The 13,909-nt window shown below is 44.4% G+C and overlaps 1 protein-coding gene across 1 annotated transcript; it reads right to left on the bottom strand.

The window, feature by feature from the left end:
* Positions 1-363: 363 nt before the first annotated feature.
* LOC105359050 (uncharacterized) lies at positions 364-12,059 on the bottom strand. Its single transcript, XM_011495526.1, has 3 exons — positions 11,676-12,059; positions 9,871-11,204; positions 364-430 (listed from the first exon to the last, which is right to left on the bottom strand). The coding sequence occupies exons 1-3, from the start codon at positions 12,057-12,059 to the stop codon at positions 364-366; spliced, it is 1,785 nt and encodes a 594-aa protein (XP_011493828.1).
* Positions 12,060-13,909: the final 1,850 nt, after the last annotated feature.

The following is a 13,909-nucleotide window of genomic DNA, read 5'->3' as shown; positions in this document are numbered from 1 at the left end:
TAGGATATATTATTCGTTTAACAAGGAGCTCAGCCATTCAATAAATGATTTACATAATTAATTAAGTAGGATGGACAATTATTAACATCTTCAATTTGTTAAACTTAAAAATTTTCATTGGTCTTTTTTTTTTAGCTATTTTTTTCAATATACTCTATGTTTGTTTTAATCGTTCATTCGTTTGTACATTTCGTCAATATTGTATGCGTTATTACGTATTAATAAAATAATAATTGTAAAATATTTGTTCCAATACTGTATGTATTAATGATCAAAATGATTAGTTCATTCGATAAAAGTAACATAAACATAAGTGATATATTAATTATATACATATGAGATTAAACATTTATTTTCAATTATTTATATAAAGATGTTCATAATACAAATAGCTTTTGAATTGTGATGTATCTCATTGTGCACAGCATTGCTGTAAAATTAATTATATTTGTAAATTGTAAATAATACAAACAAGGATCGAACAAAAAAGTCCTATATCAAATTGCAAAAATAAAGAGAAATATAGAAATCATGTATTCGAGTATAATTAATTTATTTTAATTCATTTTAACTAAAATCTTAATATGAACATACAGTTATATTGTGATAATTCAAATGTGTGTCGTGCACATACTAATACGCATGTATAGCATCTATTACATATAGGTCGTCGCTCATGAGGTAAGTAATATTTTCATCATAAGCAACTAAATGATTCAAACAACATTTCAATACTTAACGCTACTATTGTTTTTCTTTTTTTCTTGTTACTTTTCTTTTCTTTTCCTTTACTTTTCTTTAAATAAAAATTTATGTACGTAATTTGGTTGAAATATTGCGCGCAACTTATCGACAACGAAGCATTGTTTTAGACAAATGTGCAATAAATAGAAAAATACGTTAAAGAAAGCTTATAACATTTTTAATTAAACACATTCAACTGTGTGTCACTCGATATTGTTATCACATTTTACTTGTACTTGACCAAGGACTGACATAATTAAATATGTTTGTTATTAAATAAGCTGGCTATTCGTAATTTCCATGCTTTTCTTTCATTGATCATCAAGGCTAATAATAAAATTGAAATTAAAGCGCATACTTCTAAGCATAGGTTGTGCAAGATAAAGCTGGATTGAGACATTCAGCGCTGCGCTCGTAAGCTCTTAATTCCCTTCCCGTCGCCAGGACCCTTTATCGTTCACTACGGTAAAGGTTTATTTTTATCAATGCTCTGGCATTTATTGCTCGAGTTAAGATAACCAATAAAGCACAGGTATGGATTGAAACATTTATTGTTCTGCAAGTTGCGGCGCATTGAATGAAACGCAGTAAGACTTAAGCGCGCAGATTACGTCTTCGTAACTGCGAGTCCAATCGTAGCGAGTTCCATTTATTTATTTTATTTGTAAATATCCCGAATCGCCGTGCAGCAGCGCTCGATACAACACGAGAACGCACTCCGCACACACGCAAATTTAATCATCGGTTGTTTTCTTCAAGTAGGCCGTATATTTATCGCCGAGCGAATTTAAAGAATGCTGATATAAGGAAGCGATCAATTTGGAGGATTTAAAATGGAAAGTGCGCCTCGTGAGTGGCTCCCTGCCCCCGTGTCTCGTCAATCCCTCCCCCGTCACCTCCTCGCCCCATAATCTTGCCACCTCGCCGTGAGAAACTTTTTGATGCGGTCGTAAATGCGCCAGTCGAATGAAATAGAGCAGAGCCGTCGTCGGGTCGGGCCGGGACGCGGCGCCGCGAGGTATAAGAGACGGCGGCAATCGGCCACGAAATTCGCGCGTAACGATAATTTTTTTCCTTCTCTAGAGCAAATGGTGCTCCTTACCTCCCCCGAAACCACCCCACACCCGTCCCTCACCTCAACCTCACCCCGTTACTCTTGTCCCCTTCTTTTCAAACGATTAATATGTTAATCCGCAAGCGCACCGGCAAACACGCACGCGCACACACAGTGAAAGAGAGAGAGAGAGAGAGAGAGAGAGAGAGAGAGAGTAATTACACGGACTTAGATAGAAATTGGCCGCGCGGCCTCGTTTCGCGAGCGAGCGCATTTTTTTCAAGGGGCCGACGACAGAGCGAGAAAGAAAAACAGCGAGTCGCTTTCGATCGGCGAGCCCACGAAGAGAGAGGGAGGCGGGAGGAATTCCTTGGCGATAGAGACTAACGAGGCATAGCGTTCGATAATTTCGAAAGAGGCGCTTCGGCTAAGAAATTGAATGGTTCGATCGTCCAGGGGCGCACTTGCTAATTCGGCCCCTCTTGATATTTTTTTTTTTTTTGTCGAGAGACACTCGGTTCCCCTGGGCCCGCCCAATTCTCGATTTAATCATCGCTTATTAAATCGAGCGGCATTTTACTTAATCATCTGCGTAAGCTTCGCCCATACGATAGACAAGCACCAAAGATATTATCGAACGAGACGTAATTTCAATACAGTCCAAAATGAGCAGGAGATCGGCACGCGTTTCTCCATTACGATACGGCTGCAGTCCCCTATTGGCCGAATTTTTTCAATTTCTCTGTCTATCTGTCTGTCTGTCTGTCTGTCTGTCTCCCATTCTCTCCCTCTCTTTTCCGCTCGCGCTTGTTTAGCCGCTCGTAGCTAAAGCGCCACAAGACACGACTATTTCGCAGAGAAACGGATGATTTACCGAGCGGGCGCATCGCACGTTCCAGCAGTCGACTTGGCGAATAAAGATACGCGTGATAGGAGGGGAGCAAGGATTTTTCGGGAGAGCCGATAAGCCGCGCTGATCGAGATAAGCCGAGTGGCTGGGAGAAGTCTCGGCGTTCGGCAGATAGCGTTAAGCCGGGGATGGCTCCGGAAGCCCGAGCGGTAGATGAGCAACGTCCCTGATAACGGGGACAATGGGTCGATCGCGGGGCCGGGGCCGGGGCCGGGGCCGGGGCTGTGGCAAGGCAAAGGGGACGAGGGACGCAACCGCGGTGCGGGAAGGACGGCGAGTGTAATTCGCTGACCGGTGATGCGCGCGCAATCGTGGCATTTAGCATGGGCCTGTCATTGGATGATATGTTTCGGCAATACCTGCGCTTCCACTTGCCAAAAGATATTTTTTTATGATGAGGTATGCGCGATGAATTGCAACGAGGAGTCTCCTCGCTATCCGCACCCGTCACAACATGTAACAAAGCCTACCGTAATCAATTTGATTATGGCGACCCTTCCCTCTCTCTCTCACTCTCTCTCTCTCTCTCTCCCCCAACTCCTCTCGTTCTCCCCTGACCGTCCCACCTCCCCCAGCTTCCCCGCCGCCCTCGCGCTCTTTCGATCACACTTTTCAACCGCTGCTGTCGACAAGATTTACAGATTTCAAAGCTGACTTTTATTTGTTTCGTTCTTTTTATAAATCAATTCGTGCGATTGTAAACGTAAGTATTGTCGATCGTTATTCTGCATTTCATTCTTTTATATCTTATTGCCACACGAAGATTCATGATTATATTAATAACGAATGTTAACGTTCAAAGATTTATATAATCAATAGATTGTATATAAAAGAAAGTTTAATTATCATTGGATACTGCAAGCTTAAAATAATGGTAAATGCCAATGTGTGAATAAAGCACATTTAACGCCAAAATATTTTCGATATATTGGTATAAAAATTTAATCGTCATATCAAATTGACTACAAATGATATTAAGTTGTGAATAAAGAAGATCCATACATTTAATTTGAAAAAAGAAAAACAAGAACAACAAAGAAAGAAGAAGAAAAGTCACGTTTCCGTGTTAATGAGACAAGAATAATCCTTCGATTAACGCTAAAAACAGCCATAATTAATAATCAATAATTATTCATCTATCAATAATGGAACGATTCTCAAATATTTTTTCCAATTGTCGAGATGAAATTCTACCAACAGAAATTCTATACAAAATTTAACAATCTTACTACCTATTTGTATAGTGTTACGTATCATATATTTAATCAGTTAAGAATTTGCAGTTTATTTTCTAATAAAAATATAAAAAGAAATAAAATAAAGTTATAAAAACGAGATAATAATGGCTAAATATAAGGTACAATAACGTAGGCTCAGAATTTTTTTTATTATATATTTTATTTAATTGGGGATTGTTTTTATAAATTCAAATTATCTTTAGCTTACTTGGAATGCACTTACCTCTTTACGTTTCTATAAAACGAACTTTTGTATACCTCAATTTAATTAATTACCCAAATAAATTTTTAATGCATATGCTTTAATTATAAATACATTTAAATTTGTAATCTTTACAATTGAGTCTCAAAAAATCTATATTGACTATAAAATTTAATACATATTGGTTAAAGTTTATAATGTTAACAACGCATAATATGCATTTCATCAATAAAAAATAATAAATTTTCTGTGTCAGTACATTATATAGAGAAGATAGTAGTGAAGAATTATTCAATGTTATTTTTAAAATTTACTTATTATAAAAATACTTTTGTATGTACTGTGCTGGTGTGCAATTTCGTCGATGTGCAATTTCAATATATTTTAAACAAGTATCAGTAATGCAATAATGACACTTACATCAACTGAGCATTACTTTACAAAGTAAATGTTGTTAGCCTCATTTCGACAAAAAAAAAAAAAACAATGAGCAAAAAAATTTTCAAAAATAATAATTATATTTTTTACTAATGTACAGATTGGACGTCACTTTTCTGAAATGAAACCATTTCTTTTATTGTATTTCTAAATGAAAAATCTTTTAATTTGAAATATACATTTATATAATTTATATATTAAAATAAGTTACTAATTAATACGTCACCCACTATTTTTTCCTATTTTCAATGACCTTTATTTGTTTCTTTAAGTTTTTTTTTTTTGCGCAAATCACAAGTTTTTATTATAACTGATATTAACTATGAAGTAAAAGCTTTTTAAACAATGATTTTACTATTCTCTTATGATTAACTATATTTATGCTTCCTTTTATCAATGCACAAATTCTTCTTTTCTTTTTCTTTTTAGTTATTCGTACGGATAGGTATACAGAAACGTGTCAACGAGATAAACACAAATTGTGCAAACACAATTATTTTCATTAATCTAAAGCGCCACGATTTTTACTGTCGAGAAACTATTTGCGGTTGATTATGATTCCAAAAAAAAAAATGTATAGAACGGATAATTATGTCATACATAAGAATCTTATAGATAGGAATAATTTGTGAAAACAAATTTGAAATACAAAGACTCGGTATTAAGGGGGAAATCAATAACTAAGGCAAATTTTATTTATTAAATACGGCTTCTTTCACTTTTTACTTTTTATTCAATCGTGAAATAATGTTAAGAAAAATCAATATACATTTATCGTATATTGAAAATGTAGATACTTTTGTGTATTTTTTTATCACAATAAACCATAGTTGAATCATTGTCGATACTTGGTATGATATTTCTTATATTGACAAGAACCTGTTAATGTGTGCTTCGTTATATCGTTCCAATCATACTCCAATGTCTTATTATTAACTTTAAGATTTTATTTTTATATTAGAGTAAATATATTAAAATTTATATACTCTTCTTTTAAATGGTCGATACGATTTTTTAAAAAGTTGAATTAAAAGCACCAAATGAAAATATTGAATTCAAAGGTATTATGGACATTGCGTGGTAATATTATTTATTATTATTTATTTTGGAAAATAATTTTATATATCGATAATTTCAATATACGTTCAATAATAGCTGTAAAGATGTTAAATGGTAGCTGTTATCGCTACTATGGTTGTAATTTCTTGGCGCATTTTTATTGAAAGTAGAGGTATGGGATAAGCCAGAGGTTAAGGTAGAGTGATAAATAAAAACCGAAGTTATTGTTTTAAAATAATCTCTTATATTTCTCTCAAATTCCATAAGTTTCTATTTTTTCGCATTCGTATATACGTGCTAGTTGAATGTATATACATATACAAATACAATAATTATCAATACAGTATATTTTCGTATTTCTGAGCGTAGAAAAAAGGACGACTATTAAAAGATCTTCTTTACATTTGATAAAATATCTATTTTATCTAAAATTTTTGCACTTTTAAACATTTCTTCATTCGCACACAGATGCATTCTATACGTTTACATGTCTTTGCCATTTGTTTCTTTGTAATGTCATTCATCGTTGACATAGGCGATAAGGCACAATGTCAGATATGGTTGATTCGCGCGCATATAACAAAACAATTTTGTCACGGAATTTTGTATACACACATATACTCTGTGTATTACTTATCCAACATATGCGTATGTATCCATATAAAACAATTGGTGCAAGTGTGTATTTATACATGTATTCTGAAATTTCAGGCACGACAAAACTCGTTCAAGTGATTAGGATTTGTTATTTCAAAAAAAAAAAAAAAAAAAAAAAAAAAAAAAAAAAAAAAAAAAGGGAAAAAAAAGAAAAAAAAAAAAAAAAAAAAAAAAAAAAAAAAAAAAAAAAAAAAAAAAAAAATGAAAATAGGGAAAAAAAGAGAAAAAAAAGTAAAAAAAAAATAAAATAAAAATAAAATAATAGTAATAGAAAAAAATAAATTTCTCTCATTTTATCACATTTTCAGTTAATCAGAGGATTCCCACATAAGATATTGTATAAGGCACGACGGCGATTTTCTCGATATTACATAAATGTCTCGTACCTAAGCAAAAGCCCGGTGTAGTAAAAATATCATCTCTCACAAATACAAATAGTCGCAATAAACATATCATCTCGCTTTTTTCTATGCGCTCGACGTTACTTATAAATATAATAACAAGTTTAATTCGTATACTCGAAATCGCAAGAAGCTGTACTCTTTCCATTTAAATTTCTTTGCTTGCTCTGTAGGACGCCTTTCTTCCATTCGTCCATTGTAAAATTTGTAAAGTCTATATAAACTATATATGGATGATTGCACGGAAAAGAGATTTTGCCGGTGAACATTGAGGACTCCGGTAGTTCAGGCCACGTCGCCCCAAGTCAATCGATGCGCCTACGGACTCATCATCATTACGCATTCACGGGCTCTCCTGGTCATTCTCCCTCGCCCTCCCCCGTACGCCTATGTGGCTTCCACTTACTTTCCATTCCTCGTACGATTTATTAATTAATTCGCTCATTAATACGATAGTTATAGACTCTTGTAGGCAATGCTGTAATCGGATCGCCTGTATATTCAGAGTTGAAGCCTGCAACCGCGCGCTTAGACTCGCTCAATTCTTCAGTCACTCACCGATATGTTCGTGATTTTATTCTTCGTTTAAACTATATAACTTTAATTAGTGTAAAATGTTATGGCATTATGTCATTTCATTATGGCTTACGGCTACCTTACTTCATACAGCGTCGCCTTTTTTTATCTTTCTAATTTTTCATTGCGTACGCGCCGCCACTGTAACTCACCAAGGCTGCACGAAAGCTAAGGCACACGGTCCAACATAACCTACACGAAAATTTTCGAATTATACGCTTAACTCTTAACCCCTTGACGATTCTCTCTCTCTCTCTCTCTCTCTCTCTCTCTCTCTTTCTCTCTATAATTTTCCCGTCCTATCCCTCTTCTCTGAAATGCCTCTTTATCTACGATGACATACACCGGGGGTGGGGGGCTGGGAATCGAAGGCAGTCGCTTAAGCCACCCATGTATTATTCTCAGGTCACCGTCGCCCCCTCGATTCTCCAACGAGACTCCGTCGTTTCGGATTCAATGAGTATTCATTCGGACTCGTTGGGTGTTCATCGGCCAATGAACATATCCGTATTTCGAACGCTCGTTCTTCTCTATTATCGACATTATGCTTGGAGCGAAGCGACAGCGAAACGACTTGAAGGGGCAGCGTGACCCAAGGGTCGGGCGTCGCTCGACTCTCTTGACTTGGTTTCGATTTTCATCCGAAAAGAAAAAAAATGAAAAAATACTGTTCAGAACGAGAAAAATCGCTTCTCTTTGACAACAACGTAAGATTTTCCACTTATCGCACGCAGGAGGGGCGTGTTTAAGGCACATGAGTTACATTAACCTTACATCGCTGTCCACATCACGTCCTCTCGCTATCGCTTGAAAATCCATCCGCTCGGAAAACGGCGGTGGCTCGTTTAATCGCGTATTTATAAAGCACCGATGCGATCGTTTACGCACTTTCATCCGCGTTCGGCGGAATATTTAATCTGCGACGGTCGACTGGGCGAGCGGAACGTCCTCGTTATCGCATCGCGCAAAGCCACCGAGAAAAGGCACACGAGGACCCGTTTCGATCGATTCCTCAATTAACGTTTGCGCAATCGTTTTTAAGATGACGATGACGATGACGATGAAAAAGAAATGGAAGAAGAAGAAGAAGAAGAAGAAGAAGAAGAAGAAAGGAAATGAAGAAGACGACGAAAAAGACGAAGTTGAATAAGAAAAAGAAGATGAATGTGGTGAAAAGATAGTGGCACTAGTAGCAATAGGTATGTCATAGTTGCAATACTAGTAGAAATACTAATAGTAGTTCTATGCGTACTAGTATTAGTTGTTGTAGTAGTAGTAGTAGGTGATAGTCATATTAGTAGTAATGGTAGTAGATGAAAACGAAAGAAAAAAAAAGTTATCAAACATACGACGTACGAATGAATACGTTAGTCCGGATTCTTTAACCGATTAATGAGGTACAAAAATATCTTTGCTTCTAAGCACTCGGATATTGTATTTACATATTTACAAATTACAAACGAATTATGCAAAACAGATGATGACGTGTGTCTGTAAGTATGTATGCGCATAAAAATGTGTGTGTATGTGTGTGTGTGTGCGTGTGTGTTTATATATATATATATATATATATATATATATATATATACACACGTATGTGCATAAGTATGTTTGGGTGCGCGTGTGAGAGGAAAAGAGAACGACAAGAGAGATAGTTGTTGTTTGGACGTAAACGTTAAGGAAGGAAGCTAAAACTCCCAAACGTCATTTTCAACGAATTTCCCTTTCCTTTCTCAAATAGTTTTTGTCTTATCGCAAAATGAGAGAAAAACACGGAGGAGAGAGATGGCGCCGATTGATGCTAATTAAAGAGACTCGAGATCTCGTCCCCCCCCCCTGCCCCTCATTACCAGGCCACATGCCGCATAGTCAACGAAGCCATCCCCTTGCCTCTCCCTTCCATTACGTTCAAAATACCAACGGATCTCACGTATCGAAGGAAGGCACGATTAATCGGCGACGTGCAGGACGAGGCGACCTTCGCGCGACCTCGGCGAGCGCACGAATTTCCATCGAGTCGTCTCCTTCCTGTCGGGCCTCCACCACGTAACGGCGAATCGGGGAAAGGGAATTTCGCTTTTCGTCTCTAGAAGCGCCTCGAGAAAAGCAGAGGATAATAAATAGGATCTCCTTAGTCAGCATACCGTTTTACGACTAGTCGACTGCTCTTCCACTGTCCCGCCATTATAATTGTTTAAATAATAATTAATTTCATTACTTTAATTAATCTCTAGACGGCTCGACTCTTCCCGGATCGGAGATCTCCTCGTGCACGCACGTCGAGCGAGGGGAAAATCGCAGGCTATCGCGAAGCATTTTCGAGGAGAATATAAGGCCTAGATCAATTAGCGACTAGATCTCATTTGTCAGCCTCTCTCGTTTCCCTGGACAAGGTTGCGCCCTTAATCGAAGATTATCGGGCGCGTTTTGTTTAAGGTAAGCAAGCAGTGCGTCGTAATCCGGCGACGCCTCCCCCCTACGAGTACCGGACGGTAGTCGGATACCTGACGAAGGCACTCCGCACTTGTGGCAAGTCCATGTATTGATGCTGCTGTTGCTGCTGCTGTTGCTGATGCTGATGTTGATGTTGCTGTTGCTGCTGTTGGTGGTGCTGCTGCTGTAGGTGATATTGCTGGTGTTGTTGCTGGGCTCGCCATCCGCTGGGCAGCCTGAAGCTCAGCTCGAGCGCCAAGTCCTGAGCCTGTCTCTCGTTCAGATTGCACGCATCCTGGCAATTGTTGTTGTTGTTGTTGTTGTTGCAGGTGGCCGACTCCTCGGGGGTGGGTTTGCTCACCGGGTTGTCGAGGTAGGGCTTGAAGAGGATGGCGTCCTTTTTGGCGGTCGTGGGTGCGAGGGGCGTTGTAATGGTGCTCGAGACGGACTCGAGTTGCTGAGACGAGGAGTCGCAGCGCGGCTTTACCAGACAGAGTGGCGTCTCCTGCATTGGCTGGGGCTGCTGATGCAATTCTTCGTCCAGGCAGAGCCTCTTAGACGCGGGCGCGCAACAGGACTGCGAGCAAGCGGTTCGCTTGCCGCCCTCCGAGTCGGCAGCCGCGAGCGTCGGAGAGGTGCAATAGCGAAGTCGACTGCTCGGCCTCGGTTCCTGGCAGCAGGAGAGAGAGCAGCCCGGGGTGCTGTAGGGGGGCGTGAGCGATGGCGAGTCCCCGTAGTCGCAGCAGCTGTAGTGGCTGCCGGCAGAGCGGGGTGAGACCTGACCGAGCTCCGACGTCGTAAGGAGCAAGGGGCAGCTCGTCCGCAGGTCGACGGGTGTCTCCTCGTGGAGGGGGCCCAGTCGCTGACGTTCGCTGCCCCCGGCGGCGCAGAGCTCGATAACGCCACGGAGTTCGCTCTCCTGGCCGAGCCACTTTTGCACCTGGCGCCTGTTAATGCCGAACTTGCGGGCGGTCGCGCGCTGGTTACCCGCGACTCCGGCGTCACGATGAAAGGCGTCAAGGACGTCGAGCTTGAAGCGCAGGGAGAAGGAGCGGCGCCGCGCGAGATCCGACTGGTGGTGGCGGCCCGGCAGTGTGTAGTCCATCTCGCTGTCGGACGAGGAAGCCGAGGCCGATGATGAGAACGAGGACGCGGAGTCGCGCGGACTTGGGGGCAGGGACTCGAGAACCTCGGAGTGCTCGCGAGGGTGTCCGAGGCAGCCCGAGTCGGGGCTTGCGCGCTCCTTTTTTATGTCACAGACGACGGCCGTCTCCTCGGCTCGGAAGCTCGAGTTTGGCGATTCAATCTTGATCTCGTAGCTCAGCTGTCGATATTGCTGGAGCTCGTTGGCTTTGACGTTGGTCGGGGTCGCGGAGGAGTTGCTAATGGTGCTGCCAGTGGTGGAGGTGTCATTAGCGATTGCGGAAGCCGCTGTGACGGCAGCCTCGTACCGCTGCTGTTGCTGCTGCTGCTGCTGATGGTGATTATGATGCTGATGATTATGATGATTATGATGATGATGATGATGTTGTTGTTGTTGTTGTTGTTGTTGTTGTTGGTTGTGCTGTTGCGCGTGGTGATAGGTCAGCGGCTGATAAAGCTGATCGATTACTGAGTAATCGGCCGGAGCAGCGGCATAGCGTTGGAGATGCTGTTGTTGCTGTTGTTGTTGCTGGTGCTGCTGCTGCTGATGTTGCGTAGGCACTTTGTCTTTTAAGTCCGGATATCCGGCGGTGGCGGTGGTAGCGGCGGCGGCGGCGGCGGCTGCGGCTACAGCGACCACGGCAGCGCCATGAAATCGGTAATTCACTGGCTGCTGGGGTGCGAGCGCCTGCGCCGCTACTGAGCTCTGTGACGGCGGTAGAGGGGGTGGCGGCGGTGGCGGTGGCGGTGGCGGTGGCGGTGGCGGTGGCTGCTGCTGTTGCTGATGCTGCTGCTGTTGCTGCTGCTGTTGCTGCCGAACGGCCAGCTCGTCGCCGTGCAGTCTGGCGAGACTAAGGTTCAAGGCCGGCGTTGATGGAGTGGCGCTAGTGGCTCGGAGCTGTTGCTGCTGCTGCGGCTGAGGCTGCGGCTGAGGCTGAGGCTGTGGCTGAGGCTGAGGCTGAGGCTTCGTGTCGTGGAGGTCCTTTTGCGGCGAGGCTGCGGGAGTGGCGACGCTCGTCGGTGGACCTTCCGCGCAGCAGCTCCGAAGATTATCCTCGCACTGGAGCCACTTTTGTATCTGGCGCCGATGTATGCCGTATTTACGGGCAGTCGCGCGCTGATTGCCTCGGCAATCGATGTCATTCCTATAGGAGTCAAGGACTTTGAGCTTGAACGCGGGTGCGAATATCCGTCTACTGCCCATCACGCCCACGCTTTTACGTAGGTTCGGCTGCTGGGATTGCGATTGGGATTGAGATTGATGCTGCTGCTGTTGATGCTGATGATGATGATGGTGATGCTGTTGCTGCTGATGGTGATGCTGCTGTTGCTGTTGCTGCGGTTGATGGTGTTTGTTGGCGAGGATCTTGACGACGGGGCTACCCTCGCCGAGGACTTCGTTCACACCACGGGCCATAACGACGATAACGGTGCTCCTCTACTGTGCTCTGCCTCTTGTCCAGATGCACGCGTGTACCACAATGGGTCCGTAAGAGGGAAAGTGGACGTAATGTTAGCTGTGGCGAGGGCGGCTACGGGGAGGGGGTCCTCGGGGTGAGCGATGGAAGTGGGATGGGAGGGATAGTAGCGAAGGTACGGGCCGTCGAAGCTGGTGGTGTAGACGGTGGTGACGGTGGTGACGGTAGTGACGGTGGGGGTGGCGGTGGCGGTGGCGGTGGCGGTGGCGGTGGCGGTGGCGGTGGCGGTGGCGGCGTCGGTGGCGGCGGAGGCGGCGGCGGCGGTGGCGGCGGAGGCGGCGGCTGACGCGCACTCAAAGGGAGCAGTGGTTACACAATGCCGCGCTGTATGCGCGCACACGGCCCGGCGATATCGGGCGGCGCGACGTTATATACACATGCAGCCAACCACACGCGCACGCACACTCGCACACTAGCGCGCCTCTGTCGGAGTGGCGCCTCTATCTCGTGGCTCTATCTTCCTCTGTCTCTTTCTCGCGCGCTCGGAGCTTGGGCGCTGACTGTTCGCGGATTCAAGGCACTACCGACGACGTTGCGAGGACGGGGTCGGGGACGTGTGGCTACTGCGGCGGCGGTGGCTGCGGCGGCTGCAGCTAAGACCAGAGGGAAGTCGAGCTGGTCCGGTGTGTTGCATTGCGCGCTTCGGGCGGCGACGGCGATGCTGCCGCTTTGCGGGCGCACCAGTTTCGGACGGGTTGCGCGCGGACCGCTGCTAGAGGATGCCGTAACCGACTCTTCTCATCCCCCACCACAGGCTTGCGCTCGGCCTCGGCAGCTCGCACGACGCCAGACGCACACCAGTCGACTGACTGCCTCGTTCGCTCGACTCGACGATGCCGCCAGACTCGCAGTCGGAGGCGCTCGCTCCCTCTCGCTCGTGCCAATAGGCTACAATGGTCGCACGCTCTCGCTCGCACCGCCGCCTGCCTGGCTGCCTGGGCACAGCCTGGCACTCCGCGCGCCTCGGCCGGCCCCCCCCCCCCTCGCTCCTTCCCACTCTCTCTCCTTCGCTCTTGTCCGTTCGCTGGCTCGCTCCTTTTCCGAGCGCGTTCGGTCGTCGTGGGATCCCCTCTCTGCCGCGTGCGCCCCGCGGACCGATTACCCTTCCAGGAACGAGCGAGGGAGACGGAGCAACGAGGCGCTAGCACACGCGCACACACGTGCGTCCGCACATACAGAGAGAGAGAGAGAGAGAGAGAGAGAGAGAGTGAGTAAGCGAGTGAGAAAGAGGCAGCGAAGGCAACGTGCCACTGCCACCAGTCGTCGTCGCGTCGTTCCTCTTCTTTCTTTGCGCCACTGCCTTCTGCCTCTCCGCACTCGCTCTCTCGCTCACTCATCTCCTCTTTCTCTCTCTCTCTCTCTCTCTCTCTCTCTCTCTCACTGCGGCTCGCTCGCACTCTCTAGGATATAGGTATAGCGCGCGGGTGTAGGCGCCCTCCTTCTTCGCCTTTCACACCTCAGCTCGCCGTCAGTCCTGTGGCCCCGAGAGCCCCTTGCGAGGCTCCTCGTCGTCTCTCTCGGTCTGTCGGGAGGGACGCCGCCATTTTGTGGCCTCACTTCCGTTAATGACGCGCGC

This window comes from Ceratosolen solmsi, unplaced genomic scaffold (assembly GCF_000503995.2).
Source record: "Ceratosolen solmsi marchali unplaced genomic scaffold, CerSol_1.0 scaffold1, whole genome shotgun sequence".
Lineage (NCBI taxonomy): Eukaryota > Metazoa > Arthropoda > Insecta > Hymenoptera > Agaonidae > Ceratosolen > Ceratosolen solmsi.
Note: the sequence above shows the minus strand (reverse complement) of the source record. Positions and strands in the feature narration are given on the sequence as shown.